The 19,953-nt window shown below is 44.3% G+C and overlaps 1 protein-coding gene across 2 annotated transcripts in view; it reads left to right on the top strand.

Annotated features, from left to right (window-relative positions):
- Positions 1-19,953, top strand: part of wdr37 (WD repeat domain 37) — a 65,909-nt gene that overhangs the window by 33,936 nt on the left and 12,020 nt on the right. For both annotated transcript variants that reach the window (XM_042346300.1, XM_042346292.1), the window contains 6 exons: positions 107-242; positions 1,999-2,070; positions 2,507-2,551; positions 4,249-4,325; positions 7,632-7,869; positions 11,282-11,423. In XM_042346300.1, the coding sequence (XP_042202234.1) occupies positions 107-242; positions 1,999-2,070; positions 2,507-2,551; positions 4,249-4,325; positions 7,632-7,869; positions 11,282-11,423 (710 nt within the window). The remainder of the gene's footprint in view (positions 1-106; positions 243-1,998; positions 2,071-2,506; positions 2,552-4,248; positions 4,326-7,631; positions 7,870-11,281; positions 11,424-19,953) is intronic.

Raw genomic sequence — 19,953 nt, 5'->3', positions numbered from 1 at the left:
TGAAAATTGCCGTCAAACACACACACACACACACACACACACAGACTTGCGTGCCGTAGATCGACTAATGTCGTAGCCTGAAAAGTTGTGAACCCTTATTTTCAAGATTGTGTCGAGTTTCAAGACGACGACTTCAAGAGCGGTCTGTCAGCTGGTGAAAGAGTACGTAGGACACAGGGATGGGATTTGGGACGTCAGCGTTACACGATCACAGCCTGTGGTGCTGGGCACAGCATCAGCTGGTAACATTCTACCTTTATCTCAATGTTCTCCTAACCTCTTGCCATGATTATTTACACTGGGATTGAGTCCCGGTTCCCGCACGTTTCACAAGGGCGCGTTTTATTCAGCGTCACTTTGTGCGAAACGATTGTTGCGCAAAACGAAACGCTCAGTAGGGGGCTACGAAACGTTTCATTTCTTCTATGAAAACGAGCGATCGGATTCAAGCGTCACCTTCTCGGTCCGCGGAATCGTTTTTACCCGTTTCGCGGTTGCTCATTTGGCATCGCGCTTGTGATTCGAACCGCACATAGCGTTTTCGAGGGGGTTCCTGCTAGAACGGATACCCCTTTTCGAAAATGTTTAAAATCTAAAATAAAGTCTCCAGGATCCATTCATCCATTGGTCTGAATTAGGCTCGTCAATACAATCCTGAGATTGGCCATCTTCATCCAACACCCAGGAAGTTGATCTAAGTTAAGAGTGCGTTAGCCCTGACTCACTTGCCTTGGGAATTGGGCAAGCAGAGCCTTGCATTCCAGACACACAGGAATTTCTATTTGTAGGTGGCTCTCGGTCTGGTTTGGGTACTCTGAAGCGTGGCGTTAGGTTTCTGCTTGTATCAGACACGCGGCTGACTTGAAGAGTGCAGGAAACTCCAGGCACATAATGACAGGTTTACGGAGTGGGCAGATTTGTTAAAAAAAAATGGAGTTCAGTACACTAAAAAATAAAGTGGTGCATTTTTGGAGAAAGAATGGGGAGGGATATTATACCCTGGCTGGCGGGATGGAATGGAAGAACAGGGGTGGGAGATCTTCCAGGTACAAAAGCATAGTTTGTTAAAAGTGGGATTACGAGTGGAAATTGACTGTTCAAAGGGCAAACAAGATTATGGGTTTTCCATATGGAGCCATTGAATACAAAAGTAAATAAGTGATGATGAATCTGTATGACACTGGTTATGGTTGCTGCTGAATGTAGCTTTGGGTACGGTAGAAATGAGATATTACAGCTAAGGAGAGAGTACAGAATAAATTCACTGGGGATGATCCTAGAAACCTATAGGTATGAGGAGTGGCTAGAAATATTGAGACTCTTCCTGTTTGAGCAGAAAGGCTGAACGGTGATACGATGAAGGTACTTGAAGATAAGGGTTTAAAAGAATTAATTTTGTGGGAAGAAAAACTTTCTGCTGGTCGGGGATTTGAGGAGAAGAGGGCACAAATTCAAGACTGACTAGGGGAGTAAAAGGAGTGGTTCAGTACAATTTCTTCCGTCAGTGTAATCAGGATATAAAATTATTTGCCAGTTCTAATTGCCTGTTAGAGCAGATTTGGGGCAATTAACAAAAAAGTGGACAAGCACATGCAGGCAAAGCGTATTAGAAGGTACAAACAGATTAGAAAGTGCATGGAATTGGCATTAGGATGGATGGCTTCTTGGAGAAACATTGACACAAAATAATTGGCCTTCTACAGTGTGGTATATTTTTATTGTTCTGCAATATCCTAGCCCTTTATTCCCAAGTTTGGAAACTTTCATCAATTAATATGCCTGCAGCAGGACCTTAAGTACATGCTAATAAGGTCATGTAACTTCTCCTCCGTCTTCAGTCATATCGATGCTGGCATTCTAAATGTTTTTGTCTTGCGTTTACGAGGAAATACTATGCTCACTGTTGAGATAATTAGACCTGGTAAAGCACAATCACTTAGGAAGAAGTACAGTAATTGATTTTGTTATTACCGACAATTGTCTTGTTTTTGTTCAAAGATCACAGTGCTATGTTATGGAGCATTGAGACAGGAAAATGTCTTCTCAAATACATGGGACATGCTGGGTCAGGTGAGTTTGTTAAATTCAGCATAGGTATTTGGATGATTTTGGTTGGATAATCTAGAACTGCATGTCTAAGTAACTGGTTCTAGCAGATGAGGTTAAAATACAAGTACAATGATGTTAAATGCTTTCGGTCAAGTTAAGAGAATGGCTTTAAAGTCTCTTGAGGTGCTGAACTAGAAGCATTGGCATTTCAGCTTTTCTAGAAATTGTGAAGGAGAAAAACTATTCTTAAATTGTCATGTGTCCCTGATGTGCTTACGTGGAACTCACGTCTGTTTTTGTTTTGTTTTTCTAAAGCATGGTGATTGATGCTTTCTGCATGTGACTTAAAAAAAAACTGTATTAAACCAGCTTCTGGTTAAAATAGCTTTAAAACGATTGTTTTCTAAAAAAAGATAGTGCTAAGAAATTGAGATATATTGATATTCTTTTTTTTTAGTGAATTCTATCAAGTTTCATCCTTCAGAACAAGTTGCTCTCACAGGTACGCTATGGGGGAGTGTTTCATGTATAAAATGCATCAAATCTGCTTAAAATGGCGAAATGAGTGTGATACTGTGGCATATCGCGACACTTTGACCGTGATGATTCTTAAACTATGTGAGGGAAGCATGCTCGTGATTTCTCAAGAAAGTCTGAAGGCAGATTCAGACCATCTGTTACATCCGGAAAACACTGAACTCTTGTTTCTTAATCTTACATCACACGTAGCAAAATGCTTACGGTATGGGTATAATATTTATGTTTCCCCATCTTAAATAATAGGCAGTAAATTAAACCGAGCAGACTAGTGTGTGACGATGACAATTACTAAACATTTTGCCCAGTGGAAACTGACCTGTTAAATTTGATTACGATCTATCGTTCAGAAGAGGACAGATAGTTCAGAATTAAATAACTTTTGGGCACACAGCATGTGAATGTGTGAATAGGCTACTCGGGGAAACACATCACCTTGGGACTAGCTCAATTAACCTTTTCTCTTTTTCTCCACTGATCACATTCTTATCTTTCTAAGGCTTTTTGAGTGGCAGCACAAAGGTTCATACGAGCCATGTCCTATATAGCAAGTCTTAATCAGAATCCGCTTATGGCTGTGATTGGAATCACAACACGTCCCTCTCTGTGTCAAGTAAAGAGCAGAACTCCATTTATGAACTCTATTCATAAGGGAGGATCTGCCAGTGTCACAGGGAGGCTTGTGATGTTGGTATATTGTGTTGCTACAAAAAGAATCATCCGCATCAAGTAAAAAGTTGGGTCCTCATTCAGGGAGCAGCTGATTTCTGTTTGGACATCTCTTCATGCACTAACTGCACCTACTTTGGTGGTGCCCCTTCTTTGGGGCTGCAATCAATTTATTATATAAAGCCATTAGATGGTGTAATAGTCTACACACATCACCATTTCGGCAATATCTACGTGTTCACATAAATTGGTTATTCAGAAGTTTCTGATTGTCTTGAAAACGCATTGTGGTTTAAAGCCCTAAATTCAGCTAATGGACCGATGATGTTTTGTGCTGCATTTAAAATTCAATCCTTATTTGTAGCTGTCATTTTCTGTAAGGATAAACTAAAATTGTATTTGTAATCATAAAGTTTGATTTCTTTCAACGATTAAAACTTATGAAGAAATCAGTAAGAATTTGTTTTCATCGTTTTGTTCAGCATTTGATGTAAGCCAGCTATCGACACTACTTAGGACCAGCTTACGTGTAATGAAATAGGTTAACATGGTGATAGATTTCTGCATGCATCAGATACCCAGAAAAGAGGTTAAAAATGTGATCAGGAGATGTGGGGTCAATATAGTACCACCGTGTATTTGCCATTCTCTCTCACGTTAGCCATTTTAGTGCCTCTTCACTTCAGTTCCAGTGTAGGTAAATGGAAGCGTGGTTATCAGCTAAGTTGGTATGAGGCACTCTCACCTGCACCTTCGTTTGAGCGTCAGTTAAGTAACAGGACCACAGGAGGTTGCCGCTTCAAAATCATGGCATCAATTCAAAAAGGATCCAAGCGCTATTGTGCTTATTTGCCTGTTTTTAATGATGCAAAATGGTTATTTCTGTTTTACGTGAGCTTTTTTTGCGTCTAATTTAAAAATGCTATATTAACACTTGTACCCAAGGATGTTACAATGATTGACCTCTTAAGACTATCTGTATTTGACTTAAAGCATCTGGCGATCAGACCGCTCACATCTGGCGATACATCGTACAATTGCCCACCCCACAGCCTGTGACTGACCCAAGTGTAAGTAAATGTTTTTGTGCGGGCCAAAAATCATCATGTATGCGCCTTTTAAAAAAGCCTTCATATTTCTTTGTTGGGCCTGTTTTTGGTGATCCAAACTATTACATTTAGGGAGCAGTACTTTGCTTCGTCTGTTAAACCCTGGGGCTCTTTGTTCAAACAAATTCATTTTGTTTAACAGATGCCTGAGTGGATGGAAATGACTGTTTACGCATCTTCCAACAACCTGGGTTTTCTAGAGCCGTATGAATCGGGTTGAGGTCTCGAAGATCTCTAGAGTGACTGCGGTCACTGAGAAGGGAGGGGAGAATGGAGGTGGCCATTAGCATGGGTGAAGAGGTAGATTTTCAGGAACTTTTTGAAGACAAGTGGAGAGGGGGTGAGGTATAGGGATTTAAGGAGAATGTTCCAGGTGGGCGCATAGTAGCTTAAGCTTCAGCTGCCGATGGTGGCCTGGTGAGCGTGAGGAATGTGGAACAGGCCTGAGTTTGTCGAGCAGAGGGATAAGCAGAAGAGAGAGCCCGGGGAGGTGATTGAGTTAGGGAGGGGTGAGGGTGTGTAAGGATTTGTAGGTGAGATTGAGGATCTTGAAGTCAATTAGGTGGGAGACTGGGTGCAGTCGGAATATGATTTGCGGTGTGACAAGATAATCCTTCTCCACCTCCCAAAAGCCTTGTGTGCTCTTTAAAGTGAGTAGATAATAATAATAATAATAATCCTTGCATTTAATATAGCGCTTTTCACGTCAGGAGGACGTCCCAAAGCGCTTCACAGAACACACTGTAAAGTGAATTGACTATATTTGTGGGCGAACGCGGCAGCCAATTGCGCACAGCAATGTCCCACAAACAGTCGTAGATTGAAAATGACCAATTTATTATTGTTTTTGGTTTTGGAGGGATTATTATTAGGCTCTGTGTGGAGTAAGGAAACTTGCCCAAGGTTTCGCCCTCTGCCTGGAATTGAACTCAGGTCTCTCGCTTGCAAAGCGAGTGCTCTAACCACGAGCTACAGGACTCCACGATAATAATAATAATAATAATTCTTGCATTTGATATAGCGCTTTACTGCATCTTCTAGACATCTCAAAGCACTTCACAGAATATACTATAATTCATCCACTTTGCAGTGTCTTGCATTTTCTTGGGTTGTCAGAAAGTGTCTTTTATCCAGCGTGGACCTTAAGTAAAGTTGCTTTTAAACCTCGTAAAGGTTGCATAACGTTTTCTGTGTCAAGTAAATGCACTCCAGGATCATTTAATAAATCTGATCTTTCTTTTTCAATTATTTTGATGGCAAGATTTTCCTTCCCTTACTTCCCCTCCTCTCAACCCCCCCAGGGGCCACCTCAGCACCATTCGTCTATTAGATGAAGGAAAGCAATAAGCTACTGCGAATGGATTTTAATATATGTAATTGTAAGTTAATACTGATTGGGAAGCGAACTGCGAACATGTGCAAAATTAAATGTCCGTTTGCAGAGAAAGAAAAGTGTTTGAGTGTGATTATTGATTGTTCACTGAAGGTTTCCGGTCGGTGTTAAGGTGGCTGACGACAAATTTAATCAAACCCTATTGAATTTTCGGAGCATTTAACTTTAAGGTGAAATAAGTTACTCCAACCTTGTATAGATCACTGATTAGGGGGCATTTTTGGAATATTGTTTGGAACCTTGGCAACCTTTCAAAGTGCATTGAAGTATTAGAGAGGGTTCATAAAAGAGCAAAAAGAATGATTCCACGCCTAGAGAGAAGAGAGGCTAACTGAGCGGAACTTCTCATCAGGAGAGAGACAATCGTGGGAGGCACATAATTCAGATTTATAAAATGTTTGGAGTGGTGTAGATAGTAGTGTAATCAGCCTTATCTGACTTGCACTCTGGGAGCAGAACTGGAGGGCATCGGTTTAAAATGCAAGTCTCAATTGGGAGAAGAAATTAATTTGTTTTTGCGCACATGATGGATCTGCAGAGCAGACTCCCAACAAAAGCAAATCCCGCCCCACCCCCCACCCCTCCAAAAAAAAAGACGCAAATAAATCTGAATAAGCACCTGTCTGACTATTGGAGGATATCAGGAAAAGAGTGAGTTGATCAAATGTTGATTGGGACACACTGATTTTTTTGTTGGGAGAAATGTTGGCTATCGAGTGAAGAGACCAGTTTTGAACAATGAAATGGGTTGTGGAGTCCTGCAGCTCAGTGGTGAGAGCTCTCGCCTCGCAAGCGAGAGGACCCGGGTTTAATTCCCAGCAGGGTGAAACCTTGGGCAAGTTTCCTTACTCCACACGCCTCTGTTTACCTAGCAGTAAGTAGGAACCTGGCTGTGAGTCACTTGGAGGATCACTTTTCCGGGGGTAATAATCCCTCCAAAGTAATAATACTAATATTAATTTGCTCACTCATTCCATGACTGTTTGTGGGACATTGTTGTGTGCATTTGGCTGCTCCGTTTCACCCTCAAAATCTAGTGTCAATTCACTTTACAGCATATTCTGTGAAGCGCCTTGAGACAACATGATAAGGCGCTATATCAAATACAAGGATTATTATTTGATGATTATTTGCCAGCGAATACAGTCACTACTCTTTACAGAGGAAAAAAACAGACGCACTTTGAGGTGTTTTAATGTGGTCGGTGCTATATCAATTGCTAGGATAATTATTTATTATTCTGAAGGTTGCCCATGGTGTTCAGGGAAGTGGTTATGCAGAACTTTCATGAAATGAGTAGGTGGTCAGGCGTGAGTAATAGTAGCTCTTTATGTCGCAATGTCCCCTTCCCTCTCTGGCACCTTCTTACCTCTCCGACCTCTTCACTCCCCAATCCACCACCCAGCGACTCCAATGGACTGGCATTGGCCTCCTGCTCGTCCCTCGCAACCTCCCCCCCACCATCGGAGGTCGCGCTTTCAGCCACTACGCCCCGGAACTCTGGAACGCTCTCCCTCAATCCCTCTGCCTTTCCCCCTCTCTACTCCTTTTCAAGTCCCGTCTGAAGACCTTCCTCTTACGGCCACCCCCTCCTCCCACCTACCCCCTGGCTCGGAGTCAGGCTCCCCCACTGTTAAGCGCTCTGAGACACTACACTGCATGGAGGGCGCTATATAAGTGCAAGTTGTTGTAATTGGAACATGCGATTTGGCGTATCAGACTTCTGTACGTGTTCACATAGTAGTTGTTGACATGGTGTCGCAGGTGTTCAGTTGGACTCGTCTTTATGACCTGCTGCACACATCAGCTACTGCTACATTGCGTCCAATCTTGTGTCTTCAAGTGCTCTCAATTCTCTCTTCTTTCCATCGTAGCAAGTGTCTGGGGAGGATGAAGTTGACTTCTCAGATAAAGATGAAGCAGATGGCGATGCCGAGGGTCCCAATGAATGCCCGACAATCCGAATTCCATCAACGACACTGAAGAGTCATCAGGGTGTGGTCATAGCAGCTGACTGGCTGGTTGGGGGCAAACAGGTGGTCACGGCATCCTGGGACAGAACTGCCAACCTTTATGATGTAGAAACGTCTGAGCTGGTGCATTCTCTGACAGGTACGGGTGAAGTTGGGTGTAGCAGATGTAGCTGCAGTTTACAGACCCAGAGATCGATGGTAATGTCGAGCTATGCTGGGTTTGCTGGTCTCAGCTGGGCCTGCTTTGGGCGGCTATGTTGGACACTGCCTTCCCAGGGAAGGGAGGGAAGAAGATAGCTGGAATAATAGAAAATTATGCTGGGTAAAGGAAAAATCCAGCCTTGTTACCAATGGGACTCTCGACGACTCAATGCAACCTGCCTGATCACTGCTTCACGCTGAGAATGCACAATGTTGGAGAATTTGTTGTAAGCTGCACCCTGCAATCGGCAGGAGAGGTTGAGCTAGATGTAGGAGCGAGAGCCATAGCTTAAGGAGGCATCTGACTGCATGGATGGGCATGTCCGAAATCAATGAAGCTGGTATCTCAACTTCTTGAGAGCAGTCTGTCTGGGACTGGAGAATTTCAGGGCTCATTCAGCAAATCAGCTCACTTGTAGACAGACGATGCCTTAGTACAACAACAACAAGGTTACATTTGTATAGCGCCTTTCATGTCAGGAGGACGTCCCAAGGCGCAGTCAGTAATGAGGTATATATATATTTGGGTCAGGAGGTGTTCACAGTCAATCTGTAATGATGCATTTCCAATAATAAATATGTTGGTACATCAACCTCAGGGTGTCCCCTTTTGACCCAGAAATTGACTGAAGTTGGGAATTCCAGGTTATCTCAAAGGAATGAGAGGTCACCTTCACAAATGGGAACATCCATCTGCAGAGCCCAAGACCCTTCAGGACTACAGGATACCCAATTGTGTCTCTGCAATACTGGATAATGCCTTCATTCTTTGTTTCTCCCCGCCCACCACCACAACACACACACACTCGTCCTGTAGCTCAGTGGTTAGAGCACTCGCCTCGCAAGCGAGAGCCCTGGCTTCTATTCCCAGGCAGGGCGAAATGTTAGGCAAGTTTCCTTACTCCATACACCTCTGTTTACCTAGCAGTAAGTAGGAACCCGGTTGTTAGTCGAATGGCGGATTGCTTTTCCGGGGATAATAATCCCTCAAAAAAAAATAATTTGGTCACTCAATCCACGACTGTGGGGTCGCTGCTGTGCGTTTTTGGCTGCCGCGTTTCGCCGACAAAATCTACAGTCAACTCACTTTACAGTATATCCTGTGAAGTGCTTTGAGACGTCTCGAAGATGTGATACGGCGCTGTATCAAACGCAAGGATTATTATTCTCCTCGAAGACCAGGGTCCATCTGTTGGGAGACGAGTCGCTTACGACCAGTGTTCCAGTGTTCTCTAAGCATTTCCTCACGCTCTGTGGGAAGAACGCAGAAAATGAGGACAGAACGCAGCAAGGTAATGTTTGTGATAATCCTAGCGTTTGATGTGGCGCTTTTCACGGATTTTCCTGTACAAAGTGTATTTTGTCGGCAAACGTGGTATAGCCAAGTTCTGTGCAGGAGTGTCGTCAACAGTCGGTTCATAATCGAGACAGTTTCCATGCAGTGTAATCCTGTACTGGTCCCGCAAATAGGTTTTTTGCTGATGTACTTAACCTCTCCCCCACCCACGCCCTCACACAACCATTGTGGATGCATTCACTGTCCCCCAGTGTAGAGGTCTTCCGTCACAAACCTGGGGTTGTCTGGATCACCCGATTATCGGCAACCTGTCTCATTGAGCCAGGCTGTTAGAACGTTTGAACAGCGATCCAACATTTGGAGGTTGACACTTTAATGGGAACGTGTTAGACATCTACTAATGGAACGCACAGTTTAAAGTGTGAAAGGTTTGTTCACTGGACGGCTGACAGTCCCATCAATCCACCGTCCTGTGACATTCCATTTATTCTGGAATATTTACAGTCTCTTTTAAACCTTGGTTTAAAGCTTTGTTCCGTTCGACTGCACTCAGTAGCCATATCAATATTTCACAAACCGTTTACCTCGGGATGCCATCATTTTAAGACGCCGCTTGATGCAGGGCGGGTAGAAACGGCTGTCTCACAGCCATCTTCTTTGATTCAGTCTCGGGATCTGCAAGTTATTTCACGTAGCCACCATTTTACTTCTTGTGACCGAACGAACGTTCCTGTCGACCCTGACGGCACTCTTGGCGCCATGAGCTCCAGCTGCAGAGTTGTTGAAGTACAAGCTACGGCGAAGTTAGAACCGAAATCCGCTGCGCAGAAGGAGGCCATTTGGCCAACTGAGTCCACGCCAGGTCACAGAGCAAGGAGATGAATTCAATCCCAACACCCTGCCTTATCCCCATACCCCTTCAAGCCACTGTCTTTCATTTCGCCCACAAAGTACACAGTCAATCCGCTTTACAGAATATGCTGTGGAGCACTTTGAGCTGTCTGTACGACATATATCAATTGCAAGGATTATTATTATTTTTATTATTATATCCCCGTCTACTTCCCTCTTGGAAGCTATAATGGGCTCTGACTCCATAACCCGACTTTGCAGGGCAGTCTACATTCCAACAACTCTCTGGGTGAAAACATTGTTTCCCTGTTCTTGTGACTATCTTATAATTATGGTCTCTGAGTCACTGACTCCCCTATCAATGGAATTAACAAGTGGCCTTGTTTATTTTTGGCTTCCTGGCAGAACCTCGTCTTCAATTCAGAACTGTGTTGAGGGTAAAACTGAGGAACAGAAGCTGACGTGTTTTTCACCCTAAAGTGTTCACTTAGTTTCACATTTTCACTTCAGCTTCTGTTCCTCGGTTTTACCCTCAACATAGTTCTGAGTTCACGACGAGATTCCATTGCAAAGATTCCTAAAGAGCTTTGGGATATGATGCTGACGAAGCTAAATTACTGAGAGAGAGTCCAGCCCTTTTCATATGTCTTTTAATCCCTGAAACATTTAGTGAAGTTAATTCTGAGGCTCGTTGAAGTTGTCCTTCATTGTTTGTGGACCAGCTTTGTTTTTTGATGGGGTGGGGTGGGGGGGCGGTAGAGACCAGCGACGTTGTTCTGCAAATTCTATTGTTGTATTTTGGACAGACGTGAAAAATACTACAGTTGGAAGGATTGACCAAGGAGCAACCAGGAGCAATCCTCGTCCTACATTTAGCGAGTATTCTAGCCCGAGTCTGTCTACAACAATTGTGTTTTTTCCCTTTAAAAAAATCCCCCAATAGTCTGTATCTGGTTGGTTTTAGAGGAGATAAATGTAACTCGGAAGTGTGTGCTATTTAACGGAGAAAGATGTCCAACGGTACTTTTTTCTTGCGTGATTAGCTTTTATATAAATTAAGTCTGTCAGTTTTTATATATATATAATATATATATATATATACACCTCAGCAAGAGATTGCTAGAATTGTTAAGTTACACATAATGAAGGTAATTGTTCTTATTTTGTAAGATAATTTTTGCCTCTGGTTTCTTTGTCGCAGGACATGACCAAGAATTGACTCATTGCTGTACTCACCCGTCTCAGCGGCTCGTAGTGACATCGTCGCGTGACACCACCTTCCGTCTCTGGGATTTCCGAGACCCTTCAATCCACTCGGTCAACGTCTTTCAGGGGCACACCGAGTGAGTACCTCAGTCCTTTTAACCAGCGAAGGGTCGGAGTCTGATTTCTTTAACCCGATTTCTGGAAACCTCGCAAAAGGTGCCAATTTCTTCTGGAATTCCTCTTACTAACAATACATTGGCAGAAATAAAAATCCTGCTTCCGTCAGTGTAACATCAGAAGTGCTCGCTCACACGTGTTGTATGAAGACACAGAACACGCCAGCCTATTTCAGGTAGAAAATGACCAACATTAGTTCTTTGATGTCCAGAGATCCCATTGCACTGGGATCTGTGCAAGTTCCTCCCAGTGTTCTGGCCAGCAATAAAATCGGTCACTCACTCCGTGGCTGTTTGTAGGATATTGCTGTACGCAAACCGGCAGCTGTGTTTCACCCGGATTCGGATCTCTCATAAGCTCTTTCCAAGTTGCCGCACAGATTTCAACCACTGGATGGAGCTCATACATTATATTTGTTCTGCTGGTGAAAGTCCTTAAGGTCAACCTTGCGAAGGCTAAATTCCATTTTATTGCTCGACATTCAATACTAATCCCTGCATTTGATATAGCATTTCTGAAGGTTTAATAACTCACCGATGCTTTAAACATAGTTAGGGATAAAATAAATGGTTTTATTTTCCAAGATCGCAAGAGAGATTCAAACGAAGAGCGAGTTTTGAACCGCTTCTTATTCTTCTGCATTACCCACCCAACCGACTGTGTACCAAGATACCACTCTGCTGCCCGCATACTGACCCGGTCACGGTCAAGGATCTGGTCACGAGTTTGGTGCAGGAGAGGACACGGGCTGCAGAGTTCTGGATTATCTGCAGCTGTGGAGGGAGGAGTTGGGAAGGCCGACAAGCAGAGCGTTTGCATAGTCGAGCCTGGAGGTGAACAAGAGTTTCAGCGGCCTGAGGGGTGAGGTAGTGGCAGAGTCGGGTGGTGTTACGGAGGTGAGGGAAGGCAGAGTGGGTCATGGCTTGAATGTGGGGGAGAAAAGACAGTTGAGAGTCGAACAAGACACCCAGGTTCCTGACTGGCTGGTGAGTTGGTGAGTTGTAGTGAGCAACCATGGAGGTCGATGCTGCCAGAGCTGAGGTGCTGAGGCGCTGGCAATCAGGAGGGCCTCAGTCTTGTTCACATTCAACTGTAGGAAATTTGCCCTCATCCAGAACTTGATGTCCGACAGGCAGTCTGTCAGGACAGCAGTGTTCCTGCAGTTGAGGGTGGAGGCAGAAAGATACAGTTGGGTGTCATCCGCAAACATGGAAGTTGACCCCATGTCTGCGGATATGTCACCAAACTCCGTACCCACATCTCACCAGTTCTGGCCCAGGCTCCACTGAACTAGCCGTGTGGAGTTTGGTTCATAACCACAAGAGTGGATGTGTAAAGTGTCAAAGTAATTTGCGGTATCAGTATCAGCAACAAAAAGGTACAGAAGACATTTCAAGCTGTACCTACTGTAGGACAGGGAAACTATGAACAACCATCAGCTGGAAGTAATGTTATAAATCAGATGCCAAGAGATCAGGGCAAGGAGGCATTGGAGATGCTCCATGGTTAGGAAGCGTAAGTTTCAGGCCAGACCAACCCAACAGTACCCAACACTGAACAGATCGACTTCAAGATCCTCACTCTCGTGTTCAAATCCACCACCCGATCAGCACCTCCGCTCGACTGGCACCGGCCTCCTGCTCGCTCATCCCTCGCACCCTCCGCCCCACCATCGGAGGTCGTACTTTCAGCCACTACGCCCCGAAACTCTGGAACACTCTCCCACAATCCCTCCGCCTTGCTCCCTCTCCCCCCCGCTTTTTTAAGTCCCGCCTGAAAACCTTCCTCTTCGACCGTGCTTAACGGCCACCTCCCCCGCCACCAGCTCGGAGTCTGGCTCCGCCACTGTTAAACGCTCTGAGACGGTGCCCTGCGTGGAGGGTGCAATGTAAGTGCACGTTGTTGTCGTCGTCGTCGTCCCTGGTAACCCAGGCAGCTGTTAATTACCTGCTTTGTAAATGATGTCCCAGTCTGGCCTGAAACTTACGCTTCCTAACCATGGAGCATCTGCAATGCCTCCTTGCCCTGATCTCTTAGCATCTGATTTATAGCATGACCTCCAGTTGTTTCATAGTTTTCCTGTCCCGAAGTAGGTACGGCTTGAAATGTCTCCTGCACCTTTTTTGTTGCTGATACTGACACCGCAAATTACTTTTGACACTTCACACGTCCACTCTTGTGGTTATGAACCAAACTCCGCGCGGCTGGTACGAACGTGGTGGCAAGCACTTGCCGAGTGTATTTGTAATGTTGCCCAGTTAGCAGAGTACAGAGCCAAGATTTTTTTCCTTTGGTCGGAACTCAAAACATCCAGGGAAGGAACCGCTTCCTACGCATTCCATTTGTATCGCCACAATTTTCTCCGGGCCTTTCAGTCCCATTGTGGCTCGCGGATAGCGTTCGAATGAGGGCTCTTGAGCCTAAAAAAGGAACAAAAAACTTAAAAAAAGAGGAACGTCTTACAAAATGGGGCAAGCTGCGAGCAGGAAATGCCAACTGATGTTTGAAGTGACATCACCAATGCTTCCTGTTCGTGGGAAATGCATTCCACCGAGATGTCAGCCGCTGTTTTTTTTAGTGCAGGAAAAGCCAGAACAACAACAACATTGTGTTTATGTCGTGCCTTTCATCCCGGGAGGACGTCCCAAGACCCTGGACGGTGGAGGGTTCGCCCAGTATTAACCCGTTTTGAACAAATCCCACCTTGCGTACAAGCGTCATTGTTTCCAGTTCTAATTCAATCGATCTTGATGTAAAAATCACGTGTATGTCACTGACTGATTACCCAGCAGTGTTCGAAACCTGCTGCCGTTCAGCAGGCTGCCCTGAAACGCACACCTGCCGATCCAATCCGCACCTTCAACCCACAGGCGTTGAGCTAACTAAATGTCAGGGAACAAAGTGGACTCTGCGGTTCGACAGTTAGAATCGTTCAACAGCAACAACAACAACTTGAATTTATACAGAGCCCTTCACTCAGGCGTAGCGTCCCGGAGTACATCACGGTGGCGGAGTCTGGCAACGAGCCAGGGGGAGAGGGAGGTGGGGGTGACCATAAGCACGATCAAAAATGGAAGGCCTTTAAGGGTGGGATTTGAAGGTCGGGAGGGAGTGGGGGGTAGCGGAGGGATTGAGGGAGAGGGGCGTTCAATCCATGAGGGTCCCAATACGAACTACAAGGGCGTTGACTAAGGTTCAGGGGTTCAGGGGTGTTGCAGCAGGGAGCACTATTACCGTGGCTAACAGCTGCTAGAGAAAGCAGCAACTACAGTTTGAAAAAAAATTGCATTTGATAGAAAGCCTTTCGCGTCAAGTTGCTTCACGGGATTTACCGAGCATTTTGTAGGCTAACGCAGCATTGGTTAACACTAAAACATTCAGGATTTGGAGTGTAGACACTGAAATATTAACAGATTAAAGCTGTGCCTGTACATCTCATGATTCCGGGGCAGGTGCGGTAAGTGGTGTTAATGCTTTTACGCTGTAGCTCAAGTATATAAAAGTGGTTATTTTTTTAAAAGGGGAGATAAATAAGTGAAAGCTTTTCCCCAAATTGCAACGAAGTGACAAGACATTAAGAATCTTCAAAGGAAGGTCCCGTGAATTTACTTTTGTTTTTCTATGTTACAGTATTTGAGTTTCATTTAACGCATTTCTGTGTCTGGAGCGTGTGTTTTTATTTCTCCTGCAAAAACGCGCAGTCACTTCGCTTTACAGTGAACCCTCGTGAAGTGCATTGAGACGTACGTCCTCCTGGCTTGAAAGCTGTTGTATCTAATGCAATGATTATTATTGCCGCTATTTTGTGGCTCTGGATGCACCAATGATAAAATAAGAGTTTAACTGTTTGCAGAAACGTTTAAATTGTTTTCTGTGAAATATTTACGCGTATGTCCGCCCCAAATCTAGGCTGTTAAACTCCGGAAACACTACCCCGTTCAAGGTGAAACCCACTGAAATCCATCAAACCCAGCATTTCGGTCTTTTGAGCTATTTTAGGATGTTTTCAAAAAAAAAATCTTAAATTACAGCGTAGCACTTTCATTCGTTGGCGGAAGATTTCAGCAGATTGTTATGCAGAACGGTCTCTGGTCTTTTTAACTGTCGAGACAGCTGTTAATTCTAATGAGGAGCGCGAGCATTACGGTATTTTCAGTGATTGAGACCCGCTCGGGGAGCAGAATGTTCCAGAACAGTCAGTGGTGTGTGAGGAGAAACTGCCGCACTGTCAGCTGGAAGTGTATGCTCCATTGCTCTCTAGGACAAGATAAATGAGTTTTGCTCTGGTTTGGCAGAGACTTCAGCTTTTCCTGGGAATAGTGGTGTCGTACTGGACCCCAGCGGGACCCGGCTTTTAAATTTATGGGCTGTGATTGATAAAAGCAAATGAGGGATCTTATTGCTCTTCAGGTGTGACGAGGCACAGACCGTACCGCACCGCACGTTTACCCATTATCCCCTTAAATTTGAGTCGCGAGCTCACAGTTTCGTGCGCCGTCCCNTTTTTTTAAACACACGCGCAGCTTTTACAGTGAAATAACCAGCACAGGAATTTGTGCTTTTAGATTTAACGGGGTATTTATCGACAGTCCTTGATGGAGTAATGCAAGACGTTCATATTCAGTCGAACACTTTTTGGGGAAAACTTTTTGCGGTTTGTATTTGTTTCAATTTATACCTTCAGTGGCTGTTTTTTTCCCCCCCAAACGGCCCTGAGATTAATGGTTTCGCCTCACGTCGCTCGTACAAATACTGCATTTGTTTCAGAAGGCCACAAGCCTCTATAACTCTTTCCAAATGTTTTTGTCGATTATCGCCTTGTGTTTGCAGCACTCTTCTTTCTATCAGCCATCTAGATTGAACCCCTTAACTATCTGCCTGCGGCACTCGATTATTTAATTATTTGTGTTGTTTCTCAATCCCCGACTGTGAGACGGAGCAGTTGGCTGCCGCGTTTCGCCCATGAAATACAGAGTCAATCCATCATAATATTAATAATAATCGTTGCATTTGATATCGCAACGTCTTCGAGAATATACTATAATGTGAATTGGCTGTACATTTTGTGGGGGAAACTTTAATGGTCTATTCTGTGAAGCGCTTTGAGATGTTTCCGTGATGTGATAAGGCGCTGTATCAAATGCAAGGATTATTATTATTATCGATATTTTCTCTGAATCCCCTGTTTTAATTTGTTGACCGCATCTAGGATCGGTGACTGATATAGCACGAACGCAGCAGTTGGTTTAAATGCCAACAGACAAGCAATGTAACTTAACAGAATCTAGGAAGGGACTGAGAGTGAGCACCAGGAGCATAGTTAGAATAATGGTTGGGAGCTGGAAATAAGGGTGGATTTTTCTGGGAGTGGACTTGATGGATCCAGAGGACGTTTTTTTGCACACTTCCCTTGAAATATATCTATTTACACTTGCCTGCAACACACACAGTCAAAACACTTTGCAGAACTATCTTGTAAATCTCTTTTGAGACGTCCTCCCGACCTGGAAGACGTTGAATCAAATGCCAAGTATTATTACTGTATTTCAGCTGAGCAATCGTTCTTCCCCGGAGCAGTAAAGCGTTGTTTGCATCTGGAATCGTGGCCAATTGCGTAACTGACGATGAGCCATCATTTAAGTGCAAGCTCAGCTCCGTTCCAAAGGGAAGTGCTTAACCCAGTCCAGATTTTTTTTTTGTCTACTAGTTTAATACTGCATGTACAACTCCTAGCCGTTTTTTTTTAAAAAAAAAAAATCCCCTCCGCTGTGTCTTATTTTTTACCAAAGCTTCCAATTCTAGTTTCTCTGCAGTTAATGGGCGAATCCTGGTGTGAAGGGAGATGGCTAAACGCTTCTGGATGATTTTCGAACGCTACGCTCATCAGTCAGATTTCAGGGGTTGTCGATTGCTGCGGTGGGCTGGGGTAAATTGAACTGAGGCGCATGTATTCAGTTGCAGTGCGCGCTCAATCTATTTTGATACAAGCGCGAAGCGGAGATGGGTTGCAGTTGAAGGTTATTTTTTGTAAAGTAATGTTACTGTGGTTCCTGGAACGTACAGTGAGATCAGCTGGCTCCTCCCAAGTGTCGGGCCTGGCACTTAACCCGTGTAATCAATTGTTCTTTGCTGGGTGAAGCGATTTGTACACGAGGCAACCAATGCATCTGATTTCATGGTGCTTAAAAGTACTTACAGAGCAATTAAAGATTAAATCGAATGTTTACCTGAAGAGCCAGAGCTGGAGAATGCAAGTCTCCTGGGAATATGGGTTTAGATCTGCCAGACAGCACTATCAATGGCAAGCTATGTGGTTTTAGTTGGTTATCGTGTCCCGCAAAATCATGGAGTGAGTGACCCAATTTTTTTTTTAAACCAAATTATTACCGCCGGAAAGCGATCTGACAATTGACTAACAACTGGGTACCTACCATTGCTAATCGGATCAGCTGTTCTTATGATTGCCACCTCTTTTCAGCAATCTGCAGGACTGCACCCCCCGCACACACCCCCACCACCGCTTATATCAGTGAGTGGGTTAAAAGCTTCAGTACTTTATGAAGTAATATCATCAAAACATGTTTGATCTGTACTTCAAACAAGGTCATGCCTCATGATGTCGGAGGTTACCTTTGTGTGGAAATCCCCACATTACCGATGCCATCACTGACGGAAGGAAAACAAACACGTATTTTGTTTCAGTTCTGGCGGGATATCTCTCTTTAGCACATTGGTTTTGTTCATCATTCACCGGGTAAGATGCTAATGAAAGGGGAATGTAAATTCGGGGGGACAGAAGCATTCGTTTCTCTCCCTCTATCCTTCAACATTGTTATTTCTGCTCTTGGATGATAAAATGAACCAAACGTAGATGGGAAACAAAATCTGGGAGGAATAACAGTAATAATAATCCTTGCATTTGATATAATAATAATAATAATAATCCTTGCATTTGATATAGCGCTTTTCACGTCGGGAGGACGTCCCAAAGCGCTTCACAGAACACACTGTAAAGTGAATTGACTGTATATTTGTGGGCGAACGCGGCAGCCAATTGCGCACAGCAATGTCCCACAAACAGTCGTAGATTGAAAATGACCAATTTAATTATTGTTTTTTTTTTTTTGAGGGATTGTTATTAGGCTCTGTGTGGAGTAAGGAAACTTGCCCAAGGTTTCGCCCTCTGCCTGGAATTGAACTCAGGTCTCTCACTTGCAAAGCGAGTGCTCTAACCACTGAGCTACAGGACTCCACGCGCCTCATCGCGTCTTCGAGATGTCTCAAAGTGCTTCACAGTGAATTAACTGTATATTTTGTGGGCGAAACGTGGCAGACAATTGCGCACAGCAGCGTCCCACAAACAGGCGTGGATTGGGTGACCCAATTATTATTTATTTATGAAGGGATTATTACCCTCGGAAAAGCGATCCCGCCAATTGACTGACAACTGAGTTCCTACGAAACGCATATTGTTTGCAGGATAATAACATAACAAGAATACACTTTCTTCCAAATTCTTTCGCCCGTCATTTATTCCTGCTGGAGATATTTGGGAGCAAGAAGATTCTTCCAGTGTCCCGAGCCAATATTTCTCCGTCGATCAATTTCATGCACAAAATCGCAGATTAGTAGATCGTGGGTTATTGCCGTCATAGATTAGTTGCTGCGTTTGCCAAAACGGCCTTCACTACACATCAACCTAATGCGCCTCGTGGAGTGTTTTGTCGCATTGTGGCAGGATCGAGCACAGGATCACCGCAAGCATTTATTTTACATGGAAGAGTGGACGCAAAATGGCATTTCTCCACCTGAATACCGATTGGGGACCTGGAAGAAACGAGGAATTTGCAGAAGGCTTGAGTTAGCTGAGCGCAGGGGATGAGCCGGGGAGTGGGGACGGAGAAGATCACAGAGGTGATCTTGGGGAGGTTCTCGGGTGTGAAAGAGCTTAGAGATGAAGTCATTCGATCCATTGGGGGAGACAGGGAACCAATGGAGCCTGGTGACCTGGTGAGACGTGGGACTGTGTGTGGAGATGGCCCAGACTCGTTTTACATAACACCGTTAGGTGAACCAGATTCCAGCCTATTGACAAAGTGGCAGTGCGTGATTCAGTGGCTTATTTTACATTTCATGTTTCCAATTGCAAATGGATGTGAGATTAAGTTATCCTTAATTTGATATAGTGCCTTTTACATCAAGAGAATGTCACGAAATGCATCACGGGATATACGGCCTTAAGTGCAATGAATTTGTGGGCAGTTTCAGCACAGAGGCGTAATAACATAACAAGGATACGCTTTCTTCAGAATTCTTTCGCCCGTGATTTATTCCTGCTGGGGAAATTTGGGAGCGAGAAGAGGCGAAATTAAGTCAGTTTTCAAAAAGAGGCGAAATGTAAGTCGATTTGCAGACAGCGACACCCAAGAAACAGCCGTGAAGGGAAAGGGGGCAGAGGTCGTTGACCATGATATCAAGAGAAACTCCCTT

Source organism: Callorhinchus milii, unplaced genomic scaffold (assembly GCF_018977255.1).
Source record: "Callorhinchus milii isolate IMCB2004 unplaced genomic scaffold, IMCB_Cmil_1.0 Scaffold2, whole genome shotgun sequence".
Classification (NCBI taxonomy): domain Eukaryota; kingdom Metazoa; phylum Chordata; class Chondrichthyes; order Chimaeriformes; family Callorhinchidae; genus Callorhinchus; species Callorhinchus milii.
The sequence above is the reverse complement of the archived record's forward strand: the minus strand, read 5'-3'. Positions and strand labels throughout refer to the sequence as shown.